The sequence below is a fragment of the Syngnathus acus genome, chromosome 14 (genome assembly GCF_901709675.1).
Source record: "Syngnathus acus chromosome 14, fSynAcu1.2, whole genome shotgun sequence".
Classification (NCBI taxonomy): domain Eukaryota; kingdom Metazoa; phylum Chordata; class Actinopteri; order Syngnathiformes; family Syngnathidae; genus Syngnathus; species Syngnathus acus.
In genome coordinates this window covers 5,226,255-5,239,799 of record NC_051099.1, presented here as the reverse complement: position 1 = coordinate 5,239,799, position 13,545 = coordinate 5,226,255, and the positions used below count along the sequence as shown (strand labels likewise).

The 13,545-nt window shown below is 44.1% G+C and overlaps 3 protein-coding genes across 4 annotated transcripts in view; 1 reads left to right on the top strand and 2 right to left on the bottom strand.

Moving 5' to 3' along the window:
• Positions 1 to 3,233, bottom strand: part of zzef1 (zinc finger, ZZ-type with EF hand domain 1) — an 18,967-nt gene extending 15,734 nt beyond the window's left edge. The window contains exons 1-7 of one of the 2 annotated variants that reach the window (XM_037269116.1): positions 2,689 to 3,233; positions 1,722 to 1,866; positions 1,455 to 1,649; positions 1,205 to 1,388; positions 916 to 1,115; positions 251 to 461; positions 59 to 175 (exon numbers count right to left, since the gene is read on the bottom strand). In XM_037269116.1, the coding sequence (XP_037125011.1) occupies positions 59 to 175; positions 251 to 461; positions 916 to 1,115; positions 1,205 to 1,388; positions 1,455 to 1,649; positions 1,722 to 1,866; positions 2,689 to 3,090 (1,454 nt within the window). In that variant the 5' untranslated portion in view covers positions 3,091 to 3,233. Of the gene's footprint in view, positions 1 to 58; positions 176 to 250; positions 462 to 915; positions 1,116 to 1,204; positions 1,389 to 1,454; positions 1,650 to 1,721; positions 1,867 to 2,688 lie in introns of those variants that run through there. The other variant, XM_037269117.1, reaches the window with a different exon arrangement.
• LOC119133383 (neuferricin) lies at positions 3,223 to 5,392 on the top strand. Its single transcript, XM_037269119.1, has 4 exons — positions 3,223 to 3,588; positions 3,839 to 3,979; positions 4,366 to 4,552; positions 4,628 to 5,392. Exons 1-4 carry the CDS (start codon positions 3,333 to 3,335, stop codon positions 4,797 to 4,799), a joined length of 756 nt encoding a protein of 251 aa, XP_037125014.1. The 5' UTR covers positions 3,223 to 3,332; the 3' UTR covers positions 4,800 to 5,392.
• Positions 4,888 to 13,545, bottom strand: ankfy1 (ankyrin repeat and FYVE domain containing 1). Its single transcript, XM_037269118.1, has 25 exons — positions 13,465 to 13,545; positions 12,070 to 12,277; positions 11,881 to 11,999; positions 11,672 to 11,807; positions 11,276 to 11,399; positions 11,057 to 11,206; positions 10,800 to 10,965; positions 10,507 to 10,711; positions 10,358 to 10,426; positions 10,080 to 10,282; positions 9,907 to 10,004; positions 9,570 to 9,771; positions 9,374 to 9,472; positions 9,098 to 9,251; positions 8,772 to 8,940; positions 8,540 to 8,658; positions 8,113 to 8,269; positions 7,821 to 8,021; positions 7,570 to 7,746; positions 7,297 to 7,444; positions 6,955 to 7,045; positions 6,734 to 6,858; positions 6,499 to 6,645; positions 6,281 to 6,371; positions 4,888 to 6,208 (listed from the first exon to the last, which is right to left on the bottom strand). The coding sequence occupies exons 1-25, from the start codon at positions 13,472 to 13,474 to the stop codon at positions 6,076 to 6,078; spliced, it is 3,501 nt and encodes a 1,166-aa protein (XP_037125013.1). The 5' UTR covers positions 13,475 to 13,545; the 3' UTR covers positions 4,888 to 6,075.

Here is a 13,545-nt window from a genome sequence, read left to right as displayed (position 1 = left end):
ATCAGCTTCATCAGCTCGATGAGGTCGTGTTCCGCGAGTGTGATGATGGAAGCCTTACTCTGCTATCCTGAGGAGAAAAGCATCCACCTCCTCGAGGATGTTCGAAGAGAAGAACTTGGGGAACTTGGTGGATGATGGTGTAAGAGATAATGGTGGCATGTGTTGTAATGCTTTCCTGGGAAAAGGAGCGACATACTCCATTCAAATCTGTCCGAAATTCCCAATAAGTAAAAATAAAATAGTGTCTTACTGAGTGCTCTGAAGCACGGTCTGAGCCAGTGCAGGGTTGGTCTCCATCGAGGCTGTGACCAAGGAGGTGAGGAGTGACAGGTACCAGATGGCTGAAGCATCTGAGACAGACACCTCTTTATTCTTGGTAATCTGATAGCCCAGCGTCTTCAAACCATGAATCCGTGTGTCACAGCCATCGCTCAGGCACCGCTTAATGTTAATTTGGATGTCTGCGGGTTGAGGAACACACGACGCTGTCAACACGCTGACGATGGAACGTGCAATGTAGAGATGCTGAACTGCTTTGACATTCACCGTGCGAAATGAAGCTTGGCATATCAAACGTTACACTTCGCCGATTGAGAATGATGAGTCTTCGCAAAAGTCAGGCTTCGGATCGTTCGTTAACAAATGAGTTACAGGCACATAACAAATGATGGAAGATCAAGAGCCCTGCAAAGTTCTTTTCAAAACGGCGTGATTGCTCTCGCTTCCAACCACCTCATTCCAGTCTGCCTTCATCCTGTCCTCACTCAGCTTGCTCTTACTAAACACATGATTTTGTGGCCAGTTGACATTAAGAACAAAAGGTGCCATTCTGAATCGCATTCTCAAAAATAGGTTTTCTAAAAGGGCATTTCAACGATTGCGACATGAGCTCATCCGACAGGTACGACGACTCACATGGGTGTGTGATGTTGGCATTCTCCAAGAGTGCCACGTAGCCCGTCACATTGCTGGGGATGCGGACGTCTCGGATCTTGTCTAAGGAGTGCAGATTTTTTCCCACCATGACTGAGATCAGCTGAGGCATGTAACTGTGGTCGTTGGCTGCCACGGCGACGGCCAGCCGCCTCAAAACCACGTCCGGTTTCAGTTTCAATCTGAGAACCCGAAAGGCGACAAACGTCAACATCTGAACGGGCCAAGTCAAATCATGTGGAAAGCCTTGAATGGAATTCAATGCGCTTGCCTTATCCAGTGTGAGCGTGCGCTGCCGTCAGACTGCCAGAAGGATGACGTTTCTCCGTTTGTCATCTTGTAAACATCGGCAACGTTGGACGAAGCTTCTATCGTGCTGTAGCACTGTGTGACCACCTTCACCTTGTCCACATCTGGGTCACGGTCCAGTTCTGCTCTGTACTGAATATCTAGATCTGGATATGTGTGGATTAATATGATTAAATTTCTCCAAACGCTTCTCATCAAAGGGTGCTGCTCACCTTTTTCCCGTTGCAAGAGGAACTCCAAGAAGTCTTGGACCACGCTGGACCTCATGGTGCAGATACTGTTGTAGCCGTCTAAAATGGGGAAAGGGATAGCACTGCTGGGAATATGATTCCTGTGCAAAAATTTCAGGATCTTGAAAGCATGTGCCCCCAACCTGTCTTTGGTCTTGGAGAATATGTCAACAAAACCTGTGCAACACAAAGGCATCATATTCAAATCCACGTTTGTTTGTGTTGAATGGCGTACACGCGTGAACATACCTGGGGTTAGGGAGCACGCCTGCAGCTGCCTTATCACATGACTCAGCTCTCCCCGTAGATTAGCTCCATTGGAGTTCTTAAGAGTAATCAGCATGCTCTCGACATCCACCACCCCATCCCCCTCGGCATCAAACTGTCCAAAGGCCTAAGACGGAGATAAGCAGAGCACTTGGTGAGATTTGATATCAGTAGTAAGGTGCGTCATAAATCTAATCTACTTTACTAAATAATATTCAGAAAAGGGATGATCTAGAAAGTGGTAGATGGCTTTGCCGTACAACAACCATCCTTTGAAGCATCACAGTGGCATTCCATCTACAGTACACGCCAACAAAGCTACTTTTAGACCAAAGAACTCATTTACCAATAGGACCATTCATTCACATTCTTTGTTTGAATAAAAGCGGTCAAAGTTCAAACAGCACTGACAATGAAACTGCTTAGTAAAAGTGGCAACGACAACAATATTGTATTCATTCCAAACTTTGGATTAAAAAGCAGGGTACACCTGCTAATCACGACATTGCACTCTTAAGTTAATTAAAAGGTGTGATGGCAATTTAACTGAAAGAAAGTTATTATAAAAAGAGTTTTGAAAGAGACATTACTGTAACATCAGGGCTCAATACAAAACTATGTCAATGACAACCAAAGTTTTGATTGACATAAGTGTAGTACTCATGTAACAATCTGTGATTGTAGCTTACAGGGATGGCATGCACTACAAAAACCATTAGATGTGATTGTCATATTTTGGTTCCCTGCATGAAAAAAAATACAAATAGAATCAGCTCATGGTGTCATGGACTGGGAGGTGTTTCTGCATGCAATGCAGTTATCCAAAAGTATTCCTTTCTGACAGTCAACAGTAAGTAATTCTATTGTTTCAATATTGATTTTGCTGAGTGCACATCCAGTATGTGAAAGACCCAGTGCAGATATGCAGCCATGGTATTCAAGCTTATACCTCTTCGCATTCATCTCTGGGGGCATCTCTGCTTTCCAACATCTCACAAAACTGTTCAACATTGACGGATTCTTCTCCACGGTTTAACCGCTCCTCCAGCCATCGGACCAGGACTCCCTCGTTCCCTGCCAGAATAGACTCTCGGATGACGACTCCTGAGTCGCTAATACGAGCCGCCGCTTCTCTTAGTTTCGCTTGTTCGAAGAACACGTCGGGGCTCGGCGGCCCAACGGTGGGCACGGAGATATTCTTCGCTAATCGTTTTCCGCCTCTCCCCGGACCGGTGCCTCCGACACCAGTGGCTGCAGAGGCCGGGCTGTCTTCCGCCAATCCGGGGCTCTCCGTTCCCATGTCTTCGTCGTCGCAGCTGCCTCCACCTCCGCCGCTCTCTGCGTTGCCCATGATTGCTTCGGTTTAGATTTTGCCGATTTAATCCTTACGGCCCACAGAGGGGCAATTTGCGAACAATTCTCTCTACTAGCCTAGACTACTACCGCATTGACGTACAGTAATTCGTGTGCCTGCCTGAAACGTTGTTTAGTCGTTTGCGCATGCGCGTTTTCTTCTTCGTTTACGGAAGCACCTGCAAGGGAGCCGATGGCTTTTTCATTTTAACAAAAATGCTGCACGGCAAATAAAACAATATGCTCTGCTATGCATTGCTGGCGTTGTTATCGGCGTTCTTGGCTGTATTTTTTTGCCCTCGCCAGTGGTCGTTATATTCAGAAAGCAAATCAACTCAGGGGCCACCTACGCGACTTTTGAATAGTCAAGAATTGGCGTTATATAACGGCGGAGAAGGAAGCAAGGGTATTTACCTGGCAATATTAGGCCAGGTATTTGACGTACATAGTGGCCTCAAACATTATGGGCCTGGTGGTGCATATCATTTTATGGCAGGTGATTTCGAATTTCCTTGTTTCTTGAGCCTTTAATGCACATAGTAATAATTGCTTGCAAAACTAAATATTCCACTGCACGTTTTATATACTGTGTTGGATAAACATTGACTATCAAAATGATCTAACCAACTGTATTTCCCTACTATATTTAGTACTACATGTTTTTTGTCATGCTATTATTGTATCAAATTCCATTAAATTGGTCAAAATGATGTTTATACAGTATGCTGGCTGTTTATTCCACCCAGGTAAAGATGCATCACTGGGCTTCATCACGGGCGATTTTACAGAAAATGGCTTGACAGATGATGTGTCCAGTTTGTCACCATTGCAGGTGGTAGCTCTGTTTGACTGGCTGCTCTTCTATCAGAAGACCTACCAAACTGTAGGTGTGTAATTGCTCTGATTGTGCATGTTCAGTCCATAATAGATGTGTCCAGAAATTTGAATATATATTTAAAAAATATATATTTCTGAAAAGGCTTTTGCAGATAATGAAACACTTGTTTTGTCTCCTCCTTCCTCTACTTTGCAAAGCAGCACTCCAGATGGAGCTTGGCATTAGCAGGGCGCCAGGAAAACTTAAGACTGCAAGCTTGTCTAATTTTCATCCAATGCAAGATTAGTGGTTACAGAAATAATCAATTACTCTCGCTAGCCAGACTAATTTTATAGCTTACCCGTTCCAATAACAGTTTTGTCATTGACAATAAATGAGACAACTGTCTAATATTTTCAATTGTGAATGCACCCACTGACTTCTGCATGTTTTCAGGTTTGCTCATAGGACGGTTCTATTCTGAAAGTGGAAAGCCCACAGAGTTTCTATTACACGTTGAGTCATTGCTTGCAACGGGCCAGCAACTCAAAGCCAAGACAGAGGCGGACATGCTTCGCTTCCCTGCCTGTAACTCGGAGTGGAGCTCTGCAAGGGGAGGGAGGGTCTGGTGCTCCACCAAAAGGTAAATAAACACTTTGAGCATGTACAAATATTACTGAGATGCAATGTTATGATGGACCTTTTCTCTTTTCACCAGTGGTGGAGTTGAACGAAGCTGGACAGGTGTTCCTCGAAAACTATTTTCTGCAGGTGCTAGTGGGTACCGTTGTGTTTGTGTGGAAGATCCATCTGCAGCCAGGGAGAACCCCAACCTGCAGGAGTATGATGACTGCTCGATGCATGCAGTCTCCTGCTCTTCACTTGAATAGTTTCAAAAATGGACAACGAGCATAACTGGGTTATACTTCACAAAAACGACAAGGGGGTGGGGGGGGGGGGGGGGTGAAGAAAAGATTGTTTTAAATGATCTTTATGTAAAGTTGTCTGTATAAGGATACACTTGTAAGAGACGGGCTAGATATCTGAGCATACAGATACGATACAATGTGCATAAAAGATTTTACAATGTGCATAAAAGATTAACAGAGGCAAGATTTAAGTCTGTCACAATGGCAATCACAAACTGCATTAAGTACAAAAATGGTAGCAGTGGTCAAAAATATCACACATTTATCTGTACAATTTAACAATGGTCGGCTACGCCTATCATTCTCACTCCCCAAAACCATTGGACATGTCATGTGATCTTTATAAAGTGCACCTGTTGGATTTAGAAAAATCAAAGCAGTAAATGTGTCAGGTCGAGACAACTCGACTTGAGGCATTATCGTCATCGCAACTGGTCAAGTCAAAACTGGAATGTACTCATGCTGACTGATTTAAAAAAAAAAAGAAAAAAAAAGACATGATTATGAAATGCTACAAATTATAGTACACGCAGGCATATAGTTGCTCGTCAGTACTAATACATACTAAATATGTATTATATGGATCAATAATGGTTCACACCCTGCTAATCAATGTTTTCATATTGCTGGGCAGTTTTTTCTTTTCACCACACGTGAAATTAAAATGTGCTTGTTTTTGCTTCGGGGTCTAACAAAACATCATGATTTAATCATTTATCCAGGGAATACAGTCTACAGTCACAAGAGTTCGATTGATAACAATCATTTGAATCTCATTTTGATGGTTCGAGTATGTGAATCATGATGCATGAAACATTTGTCTCAGAGCAGGTAGCACAACCTGCAGATGATGAAATGACTTCACCACAGATCAACATCTTTCCAACAGTGTTTTTGAGATGTTTATCATTGAATTGCAATGACCAAGAGAAGCAACTATTTTATTGAAAAACAAGCTAACCATTGGAAACAACATAGAGCTTAAGAAGTGACCTCACTCAGTCCAGCAGTCACTAAACTGCTTTCTATTCATTTATATCTTTGATCGACAACAAAATGAAGAAACGTCTCAAATGCTTTTTCACAAGACTGGCATAATATAAAGACGACGGCCCAGAATTGTCCAATCTCGTTAGTTTGTCCTGCTCCTGCTGTCCCTTATGATGTGCCCAGTAACTAAGTCGGACCCCGACCCGATGAACATTATTAGTAGGTGGGGAATATCCGGGCCGCTGCATTATGACACTCCACCCAGAGTTAGTACATCGAAGCAGATGTCACACACCCTCACCGGCTTGTTCAAGTCAAACTTGATGATGGGGATCTCCTTGATAGAGCACTTGTGGCACAAGAGGCGCCCGCAATGACGGCTGCAGAGACAGGATTCATAATGAAGCACAACACGGACAGGAAAAATATTGCAGAAAGGTCAAGGTACGAACCAGTGATGTTTCCTTGTTGTGACTCCAAACTTGGCAACACACTCGTAGCAGTTGGATCCATCACACCAAGGGGGCTCTTTGGACAGCATATCTAACCAGGGAAAAAAATAATAAAAAATCGTTTCTTTAAGGAAAATTAATTTGAGAATTTTAGCTAATACATTGTTTGAATTGACCAAAAAGCACTGGGCAATACAAAAAAACCCCCATCTGCTTACCAAGAAGGCGAAAAAGCAGCTGTTTTGTTGCTACTTGGTAGTTGAAAATGTTAATGCTCTGATTATTATTGATGCCCAGGCGAGCACCAGCCCTCACAATAGCACGGCACAGGTTAGCATTCCCTTTCATATAGGCCAGGAGCAAAACTGTAAATAAAAATGATATATCGGTGTCATTCAAAGTATGGAGTTGCTCTACAAATAACAAGAAAAAAAAAAATGCATTTTCAAGTACCTGTGTTCCCTTCATTATCTGGTTTGTCCAAAGGGTATTCGGGCATACACTCCAGAAACAATTCAAAAATGGCAGCGGCGTTTTCTTTACCATAGTGGCCTAAAACGTGCATTGGTGACTGACCCCTGAATTATTTCAATAAGCCAATAAAACAATTAATTCAATGTCCTGCAAAATCTTTTGTCATTTACAAAAAAAAAGCCTCAAAAGGTGAAATGTACCTGAGATTGAAGGCCTCAGCATCGACGTTGGACTCTGTGAGAAGGGATCTGATATTGTTAAGGCGGCCATGCATCACTGCCAGATGAAGAGCTGCGGATGCAACAGGAAAACAGTTTTTGTGAGCGAAACGCTGCAAAAATAATTCCTCAGCAAAACTGTTAAGCTGGTTTTGTACACAGTGAAGATAAGATGACGTGATAGGTTGGTAAAAGCCCAATTTTATGTCAGACAATCACAAGCTGCGGTACTTATATATACCAATAGTATCAACCCATAACAAAATAAAACGGGAACAGATAATATCCATTAAATCTGAAGTGAGTTCCAGAAATGAAATTTACCGTTATTGCCATTCTCATCCTCAGCAGCAAAGTCAATGCCGTTCTCCAACAGCACGGAGCAAATGGTGGCCAAATCCTGTTGAGCGGCTAAATGCAGGGCAGTCTGCCGATGTTTGGTTAACTCATTTACTTGGGCCCCGGCAAGCAGCTGGTGAGTCACATGGGAAAGAAAAATGCTCGATTGGAAAATGTTCAGTCTAACAAAAATATTACAGGGCAAATTGAATGAAAATAAAACAAGAGCAAAAAAAAAAAAGGGAACGTAGGTTATACCAAGTTTCGAACAATGATCTCAGATCCAGCTTGCACGGCCAAGTGAAGTGGGGTGAGCTTAGCGGCATCCTGAACCCTGGAGTTCACGTTAGCTTGGACACTTATGAGGAAAAGGACACTTTCGATATCGGAATTCTGCACAGCCACGTGGAGGAAATTACGCCCTTTATTATCAACCTGGAGAGATGCAAAAAGTTCGAGGTCACGAGAGACAAACGTTGGGGGTTTCTCCTGCGGTTCTCGTTCCTCACCTGTTCAGCGGCACCTGGCTCCCTTTTGAGGATGGCTTCTGCTGCTTTGTTGTTTTTGTGCGTCATGGCACAGGCAAATGGTGTCATTCCTTGCCGGTCGCGTATGTTAAGACGGATATCCGGATGGGAAATCAGGAGTTGGATGATTACGCTGTGCTGGTTACTAATGGCAGCGTGGATAGGCGTTCTACCCTCTGCATCCTGGAAGGAAAAAAAAAAAAAGCGAGAGAGCCAATGTTGTGAATAAATATCTACAAGTAGTCAAAGTTGCTGCAGCTGTGATGAGACTGACCTGCGTATTAACATTAGCTCCAAATTCTAGAAGGCACTGTACCACCTCCTCCAGTCCCCAACTGCTTGCTAGGTGGAGAGGCATTTGCCCGTCTCTGGCTTCTTCTTCTCCTTCCCCATTTGGGCCTGGCCGCCTCGGGCTGTTGACGTCGCAACCACTACGCAGACATGATACAATGAATCATGGTTAAGGGGGGGGGGGAATTCAGAACTGCAAGGCAGACAACCCACCACTAGGGCACAGTGTTTCGAATGAGATCCTACAGTAATGCATTGAGTTTTTGCAAAAATGATAATAGACAGAATATGCATCACTCCCCCTGTGCCATAATTACATATCTTTGTAAAGGCACATTTTTTTTTTTATCTTGCTTGGGTATATTTGCACTGCAGCCCAAGCACTGAATTAAAGTAATGTGGTTTCAGACCTTCGGATGAGAAAGCAAGCTGTGACCTCATTGTTCTCATCAACGGCTCGGTGCAAGAGGGTCTGTTGGCAGCCAGAGGGGCCTTTGCTCCAACATGTCGCATCGCAGCCATGACGAACCTTGGAGGAAGCGACAAGGAGAATATTACAATGACAAACCTTTTCTCCGTGTAACCACAATACGTGTGGAATAACTTGGATGAAATGCATCTTTCTTTTTTTTAATGTCTCACCAGCGTGGATGCAATATCCTCCATGCCATTCTCCAGAGCAAGCCATAAGGGAGGGTCCCCTTTGTCATCCACCACAGACATGTCAGCTCCTCTTGTGCATATAGCGTCAACCACCAGTGGCAACTGATTACTGATGGCCAACTGCAGTGCTGTTTGGCCTTCCTGGGTCCTAATAGCCACACGAAGAAAACATTTATTTTTAAAAATACCCTACTAAAACATTTAGCTGGCCAGGAATCTTTGATAAACCGCGACGCGTCCGAAAGGAAAATGAAAAAGTAGATGAAAGTCAAAGCGTCACAAACACTTGATGATGAAGTAGTTACCTAATATTGATGTCTGCCTGGTGCTCAAGAAGAAACAGGGCGCTCTTGCTGTCCTGTCTTTGGATGGCCATGTGAAGTAGGGTTTGTCCACTGGACATGGTGTCATTGATAGACGCTCCGGAGCCCAGAAGCTGAGCTGCGATGGTGTGCATACCTAACAGGGGCAGAATGACCAATTTAAAACATCACAAATTAAATGCGGTGCACAGTCAACATATGCATAAAAAACAGGCCACTCATAAAACGTTCTGTTATAATTGCGCTCTCATGATGTACCTGTCCAGAGGGCCAAGCCCAAAACAGTTTGGTCCATGGAGTCTTTGAGACTGAAGTCTGGAATGATCTGGAAATTATTGGAGGCATGAATTGCATTTGCTGCAACACAGACAAAGAAGGGAAAAAAACCGAAAAAAAAAACGATTAATCCACTCAAACATGTTCCTCTTGCATTTAAGTGTGGAAAATCGCCGACCTTTTTGCTCGAGGATAACAGAGACCACGTCTGGATGGTTATGAGCAATGGCCATATGAAGAGGGGTCTGTGCAGCCACACCAAGGGTGTCATCAGGCAGAGACTTGAGGGTCTGCAGGTTGGGGTTTGCACCCTGCTGGAGCAGCTCCGCCGTCAGGCTTGCAAGGCCAAAGCGGCAGGCTGTGTGAAGAGGGCTTTCCCCCTGAGAGGACATCAAATCCATTTTCAGCTCATGTTCGAAACCCAAGCCCCTAATTGTCAGTCTATTATTCGGCCAACGATATGATATCTAAAAATATTTGCGATACTGCGATTCCACATAACATGTCGTACGCACCCATTTGTTAATATGGTTGACTTTAGCCCCGTGAGTGGCTAAGAAAAGAGCAGCTGCCTCATTGGCCGCACAAGCTGCTCTCTGCATCAGGCAGTTTCCTGTAGAAGCAAAAATATGAAAAGCAATGAAAATGACAAATTACAAGACAACGAAAGGAGAAAATCAATGCACACCTGTTGATGTGTCGGGCGCATCGGGATTACTCCCTCTCTGGATTAACTGCGCCGCAAAACTGTTCTCGTCAAATGAGGTGCCGTTCTCAACTGGCGCATCATCCTCAAATGGATTTACAGAGGTGTCAGCGGACACGGTGATATACTGCAAAGCCAACCACAAAGCCGTGCTGCCCTCGTGGTCTTTCAGTTCCAGGTCGAGCCTAAAGGGGGACAGTTTAATCGTTGCAAGTCGAAATCAAGCCAAGTATTCAAGTTGGAAGTCGAGAGGAACTCACTGTTTGCATTGGAGCAGCTGGTTGAACACTGGCTCGTTCCCCGAAGACACAGCTTCATGCAAGGGAGTTCTAACAAAGCCAAAAACAAAAATGTCAGTCTTGTGCAATGATAGTTTGCCAAATTTCCTCAAAAAAAGAATGTGACCAACCTGCCCTTGCTGTTTTGCATGTTGGGATTGGCGCCGGACTTGAGCAGAGCCTCCGCAATCTGCGCCATGCCACTCATCACTTCGGTCGAGTGTTTCTTGGGGCTAAAAGAACAGACGAGGTGAAGAGGCGTTTCCACCGCTCCCACAGTGGCGGCGTTGACCTGAGCGGCGTGACGAATTAGGAAGACGGAGGCGAATTCATCACCTGGAAGGAGAGTATGACAAGCAAAGCTTACGCGGAGGTCATTTGGAACGCCGCAACTGTTATAAAGACGCCGGAGTAAACTTCACACCTCTTTGGATGGCTTTATGCAGAAGACTCCATCCACTCTGATCCACCATATCCACATCAGCTTTGTTGTTAACTAAAGTGGTGGCGATACTTTCCAATTTTCGATGCAGTGCCAGGTCGAGAGCCAGATCGCCGTTGTTGTCCAGTTCATTCAGCTTGCCTGGCAACTAACAAGAAAAAATATATAAATGTTTCGTTCAGCTCACAAAAGTCAAGAGTTATTAAAAGCTTAGCATGGATTAGAAGATGGCAACGGACCTGAGCGTCCATCTCAATGAGATAGAGGAACACCACATCCTCTCGCTCAACTTTGATGGCTTTGTGGAGAGGATAGTCCGTTTTAGACTTGATCATCTTGTACAAAAGTTGAGCACTCATGGTGCTGAAATCTTCTTTTCTGAGATCATCCTAGAAAAGACGAGGAATTAATTAGAGTACTGCTGGAACAAAATCACAGTTTTAAAAGAAGGAACTCACCCAGTGACTAGCTATGATCTCTCCACAGTAGTTCATTAGAGTCGTGGCGTTCAGCTCCTCGGCCGTTTGGTAGAAGCGAATGCAGTTCCTGACGTTCACCGATGACATGACACCTTTTTCGCACCTGACCCACCCGATGCACAGGAAGCCAATATAGCGTCAGGTGGCTATGTCACATATGCAAAGTGAAAGATCTAATGTGTGTACAAAGGCAGTAACGTAAACTAAATGAATGATGCAGTCGTCATAATTGCAAAAAAAAAAAAAAAAAACATCCGGAAATACAAAACAATCAGATGAAAAATTAAGCATGGCTACTATTTCCATATTCAAGTACCACTGCCCAAATTTGTTTGTTGCACTCTTCACAACGTTGTAAACGGAAAACCCGCTGACCTTTCTCTGAGCATCTGAAGCTGAAAGCGGTTGGCCAACTTCATCAAGTCGATAAGAAATGCATCATCTTCACTGAGCTCCAAGTCGTCCGTGTATGCCCAGCGCAACATTGCCGTAGCAACCTCGGCTTTGCAGTCTGCAAACATGTCATGAGTTGAGGGGACTGTCCACGGCTTTATAACGGCAAAGCCATATCAACAGTCACTTACCAGACAGGTCCAGTTCTGAGGTGGCGGCCATATTGGCGAGACTCCAAACATCACTGCGTGCAGCCAGCACAAACTTATGGGCACTGAGCTGACTCCCCGCAATTTTCACTCTCAAATCACTGCCGGTGCAAAAATAAAGAACAGAACCATGAAATGAAAGTATTCTCTTCCGTAAAACAAGACGCCCACCTGTATTGTTCCTGCTGATACAGGTCCGACACAATGTCCAGAAGACGGCTAATAAAAGTGTCCGCAGATGCTGGGCTGGTTGGGCCTTGGACCGACACCTGAGCAGCAAGGACGGCGCAGCGTCGCTCCGTGTCAGCCAGCTTCTGCTGCATCTTCACGTACTCCTGCCGCAGCAGGGCCAGATGCTTCTGCAGCTTGGCCACCTCCTCTGCACCACGTTGTTGTCATGCAGACACAAACAAATATGCATGGCATTCATTTAATAGTTGCATGTCAATCCATTTGTTTTACAGGAGCAGAAATTCTGATTGCGCAAGTGCCCCTAATGTTGTTGCCAATTATTCAGAGGAAAAGAAAAGATACCAGATGAATCAAAAGGCGTGCATAAATAGTGCTTCCTTTAGGGATAACTTTCTCTACAGCTCTTGATGTTGAAATTCTAAATCATGACTCAGCCAAGTCCACCAAGTTCCACTGGGGCCCATTTCCTTCCTTTAAAGCACTAAAGTATTTGTAAAGGGGATAAAAGTGCTGAGGAGGCTAGTTACTTTGTCCTGCCTTGTAAACTGTAAGCGGCAATGCTGCAAGTCATGTGACACAGACAGTTTGAGCCCCACGCAAGAACCGTGTTACGCTGGAGCAGCTTTTAGACTTTATTCTGCAAAACTGAGGGCTTCAATAAGAAAATAATGAGTTGTTTGCCAGCCGTGCATATGCATTCTTAAAACCATGTATAGTGATGACCACAAAAACAATGCAAGTCATTTTTTGTCAGACTAAAAGAGAAAAATGCTGTTTGTTTGTATGTTTGTTTGTTTTTAACAGCTTTTTCTTTCTGTTGGTGGTCATGACATTTGTAAAGGCGGTGCCAATACTCATGGGGAGGAACTGACAGTAAGTACACAGAAGAATTTTGTGCCCTTATTTATTCAACAGGAACAGAACAGATGCCAAATAAATGCATTGTGCTTGTAAAATGTCACTATGCTCAATTCAGAAGCACGTGATCTTTATTTTCTAACAGCTACGATCGTTTATTGTTGATCATTAGATAAGAACTTTATCGTAACGAATGGTACATGAAAGTAAATGTTTTGCACAAGCACACGAGGCATCTGTTGCAGCACTATAGACGACTGTCAGTCTCAGCTAATTGAGTTAAATAGAAACGGCAAAAATATCTGCTAGCAACATCAACGAGAGCTACTGATAAAAGCTTGCTCACTTACAAGCCGAACAAGGCAAGAACAATGTCGTGTTGTTTCAAAAACACATATACATGGAAATATACAATAAACGCGTACTCCGAATTTGGTAGAGTCATATATCGCAACACGCCCACGTAAATAGAAGGGAGTGGACAGGGAAGAGCACCAAAAAAATTCTATCTCATACCTTCCGCCATGTTGCTCTGCGTTAGCTTCGTGACCGGGCGGCGTTCTCGCGATAAGACGAACGCGGCCGAGAGGGGGCGGA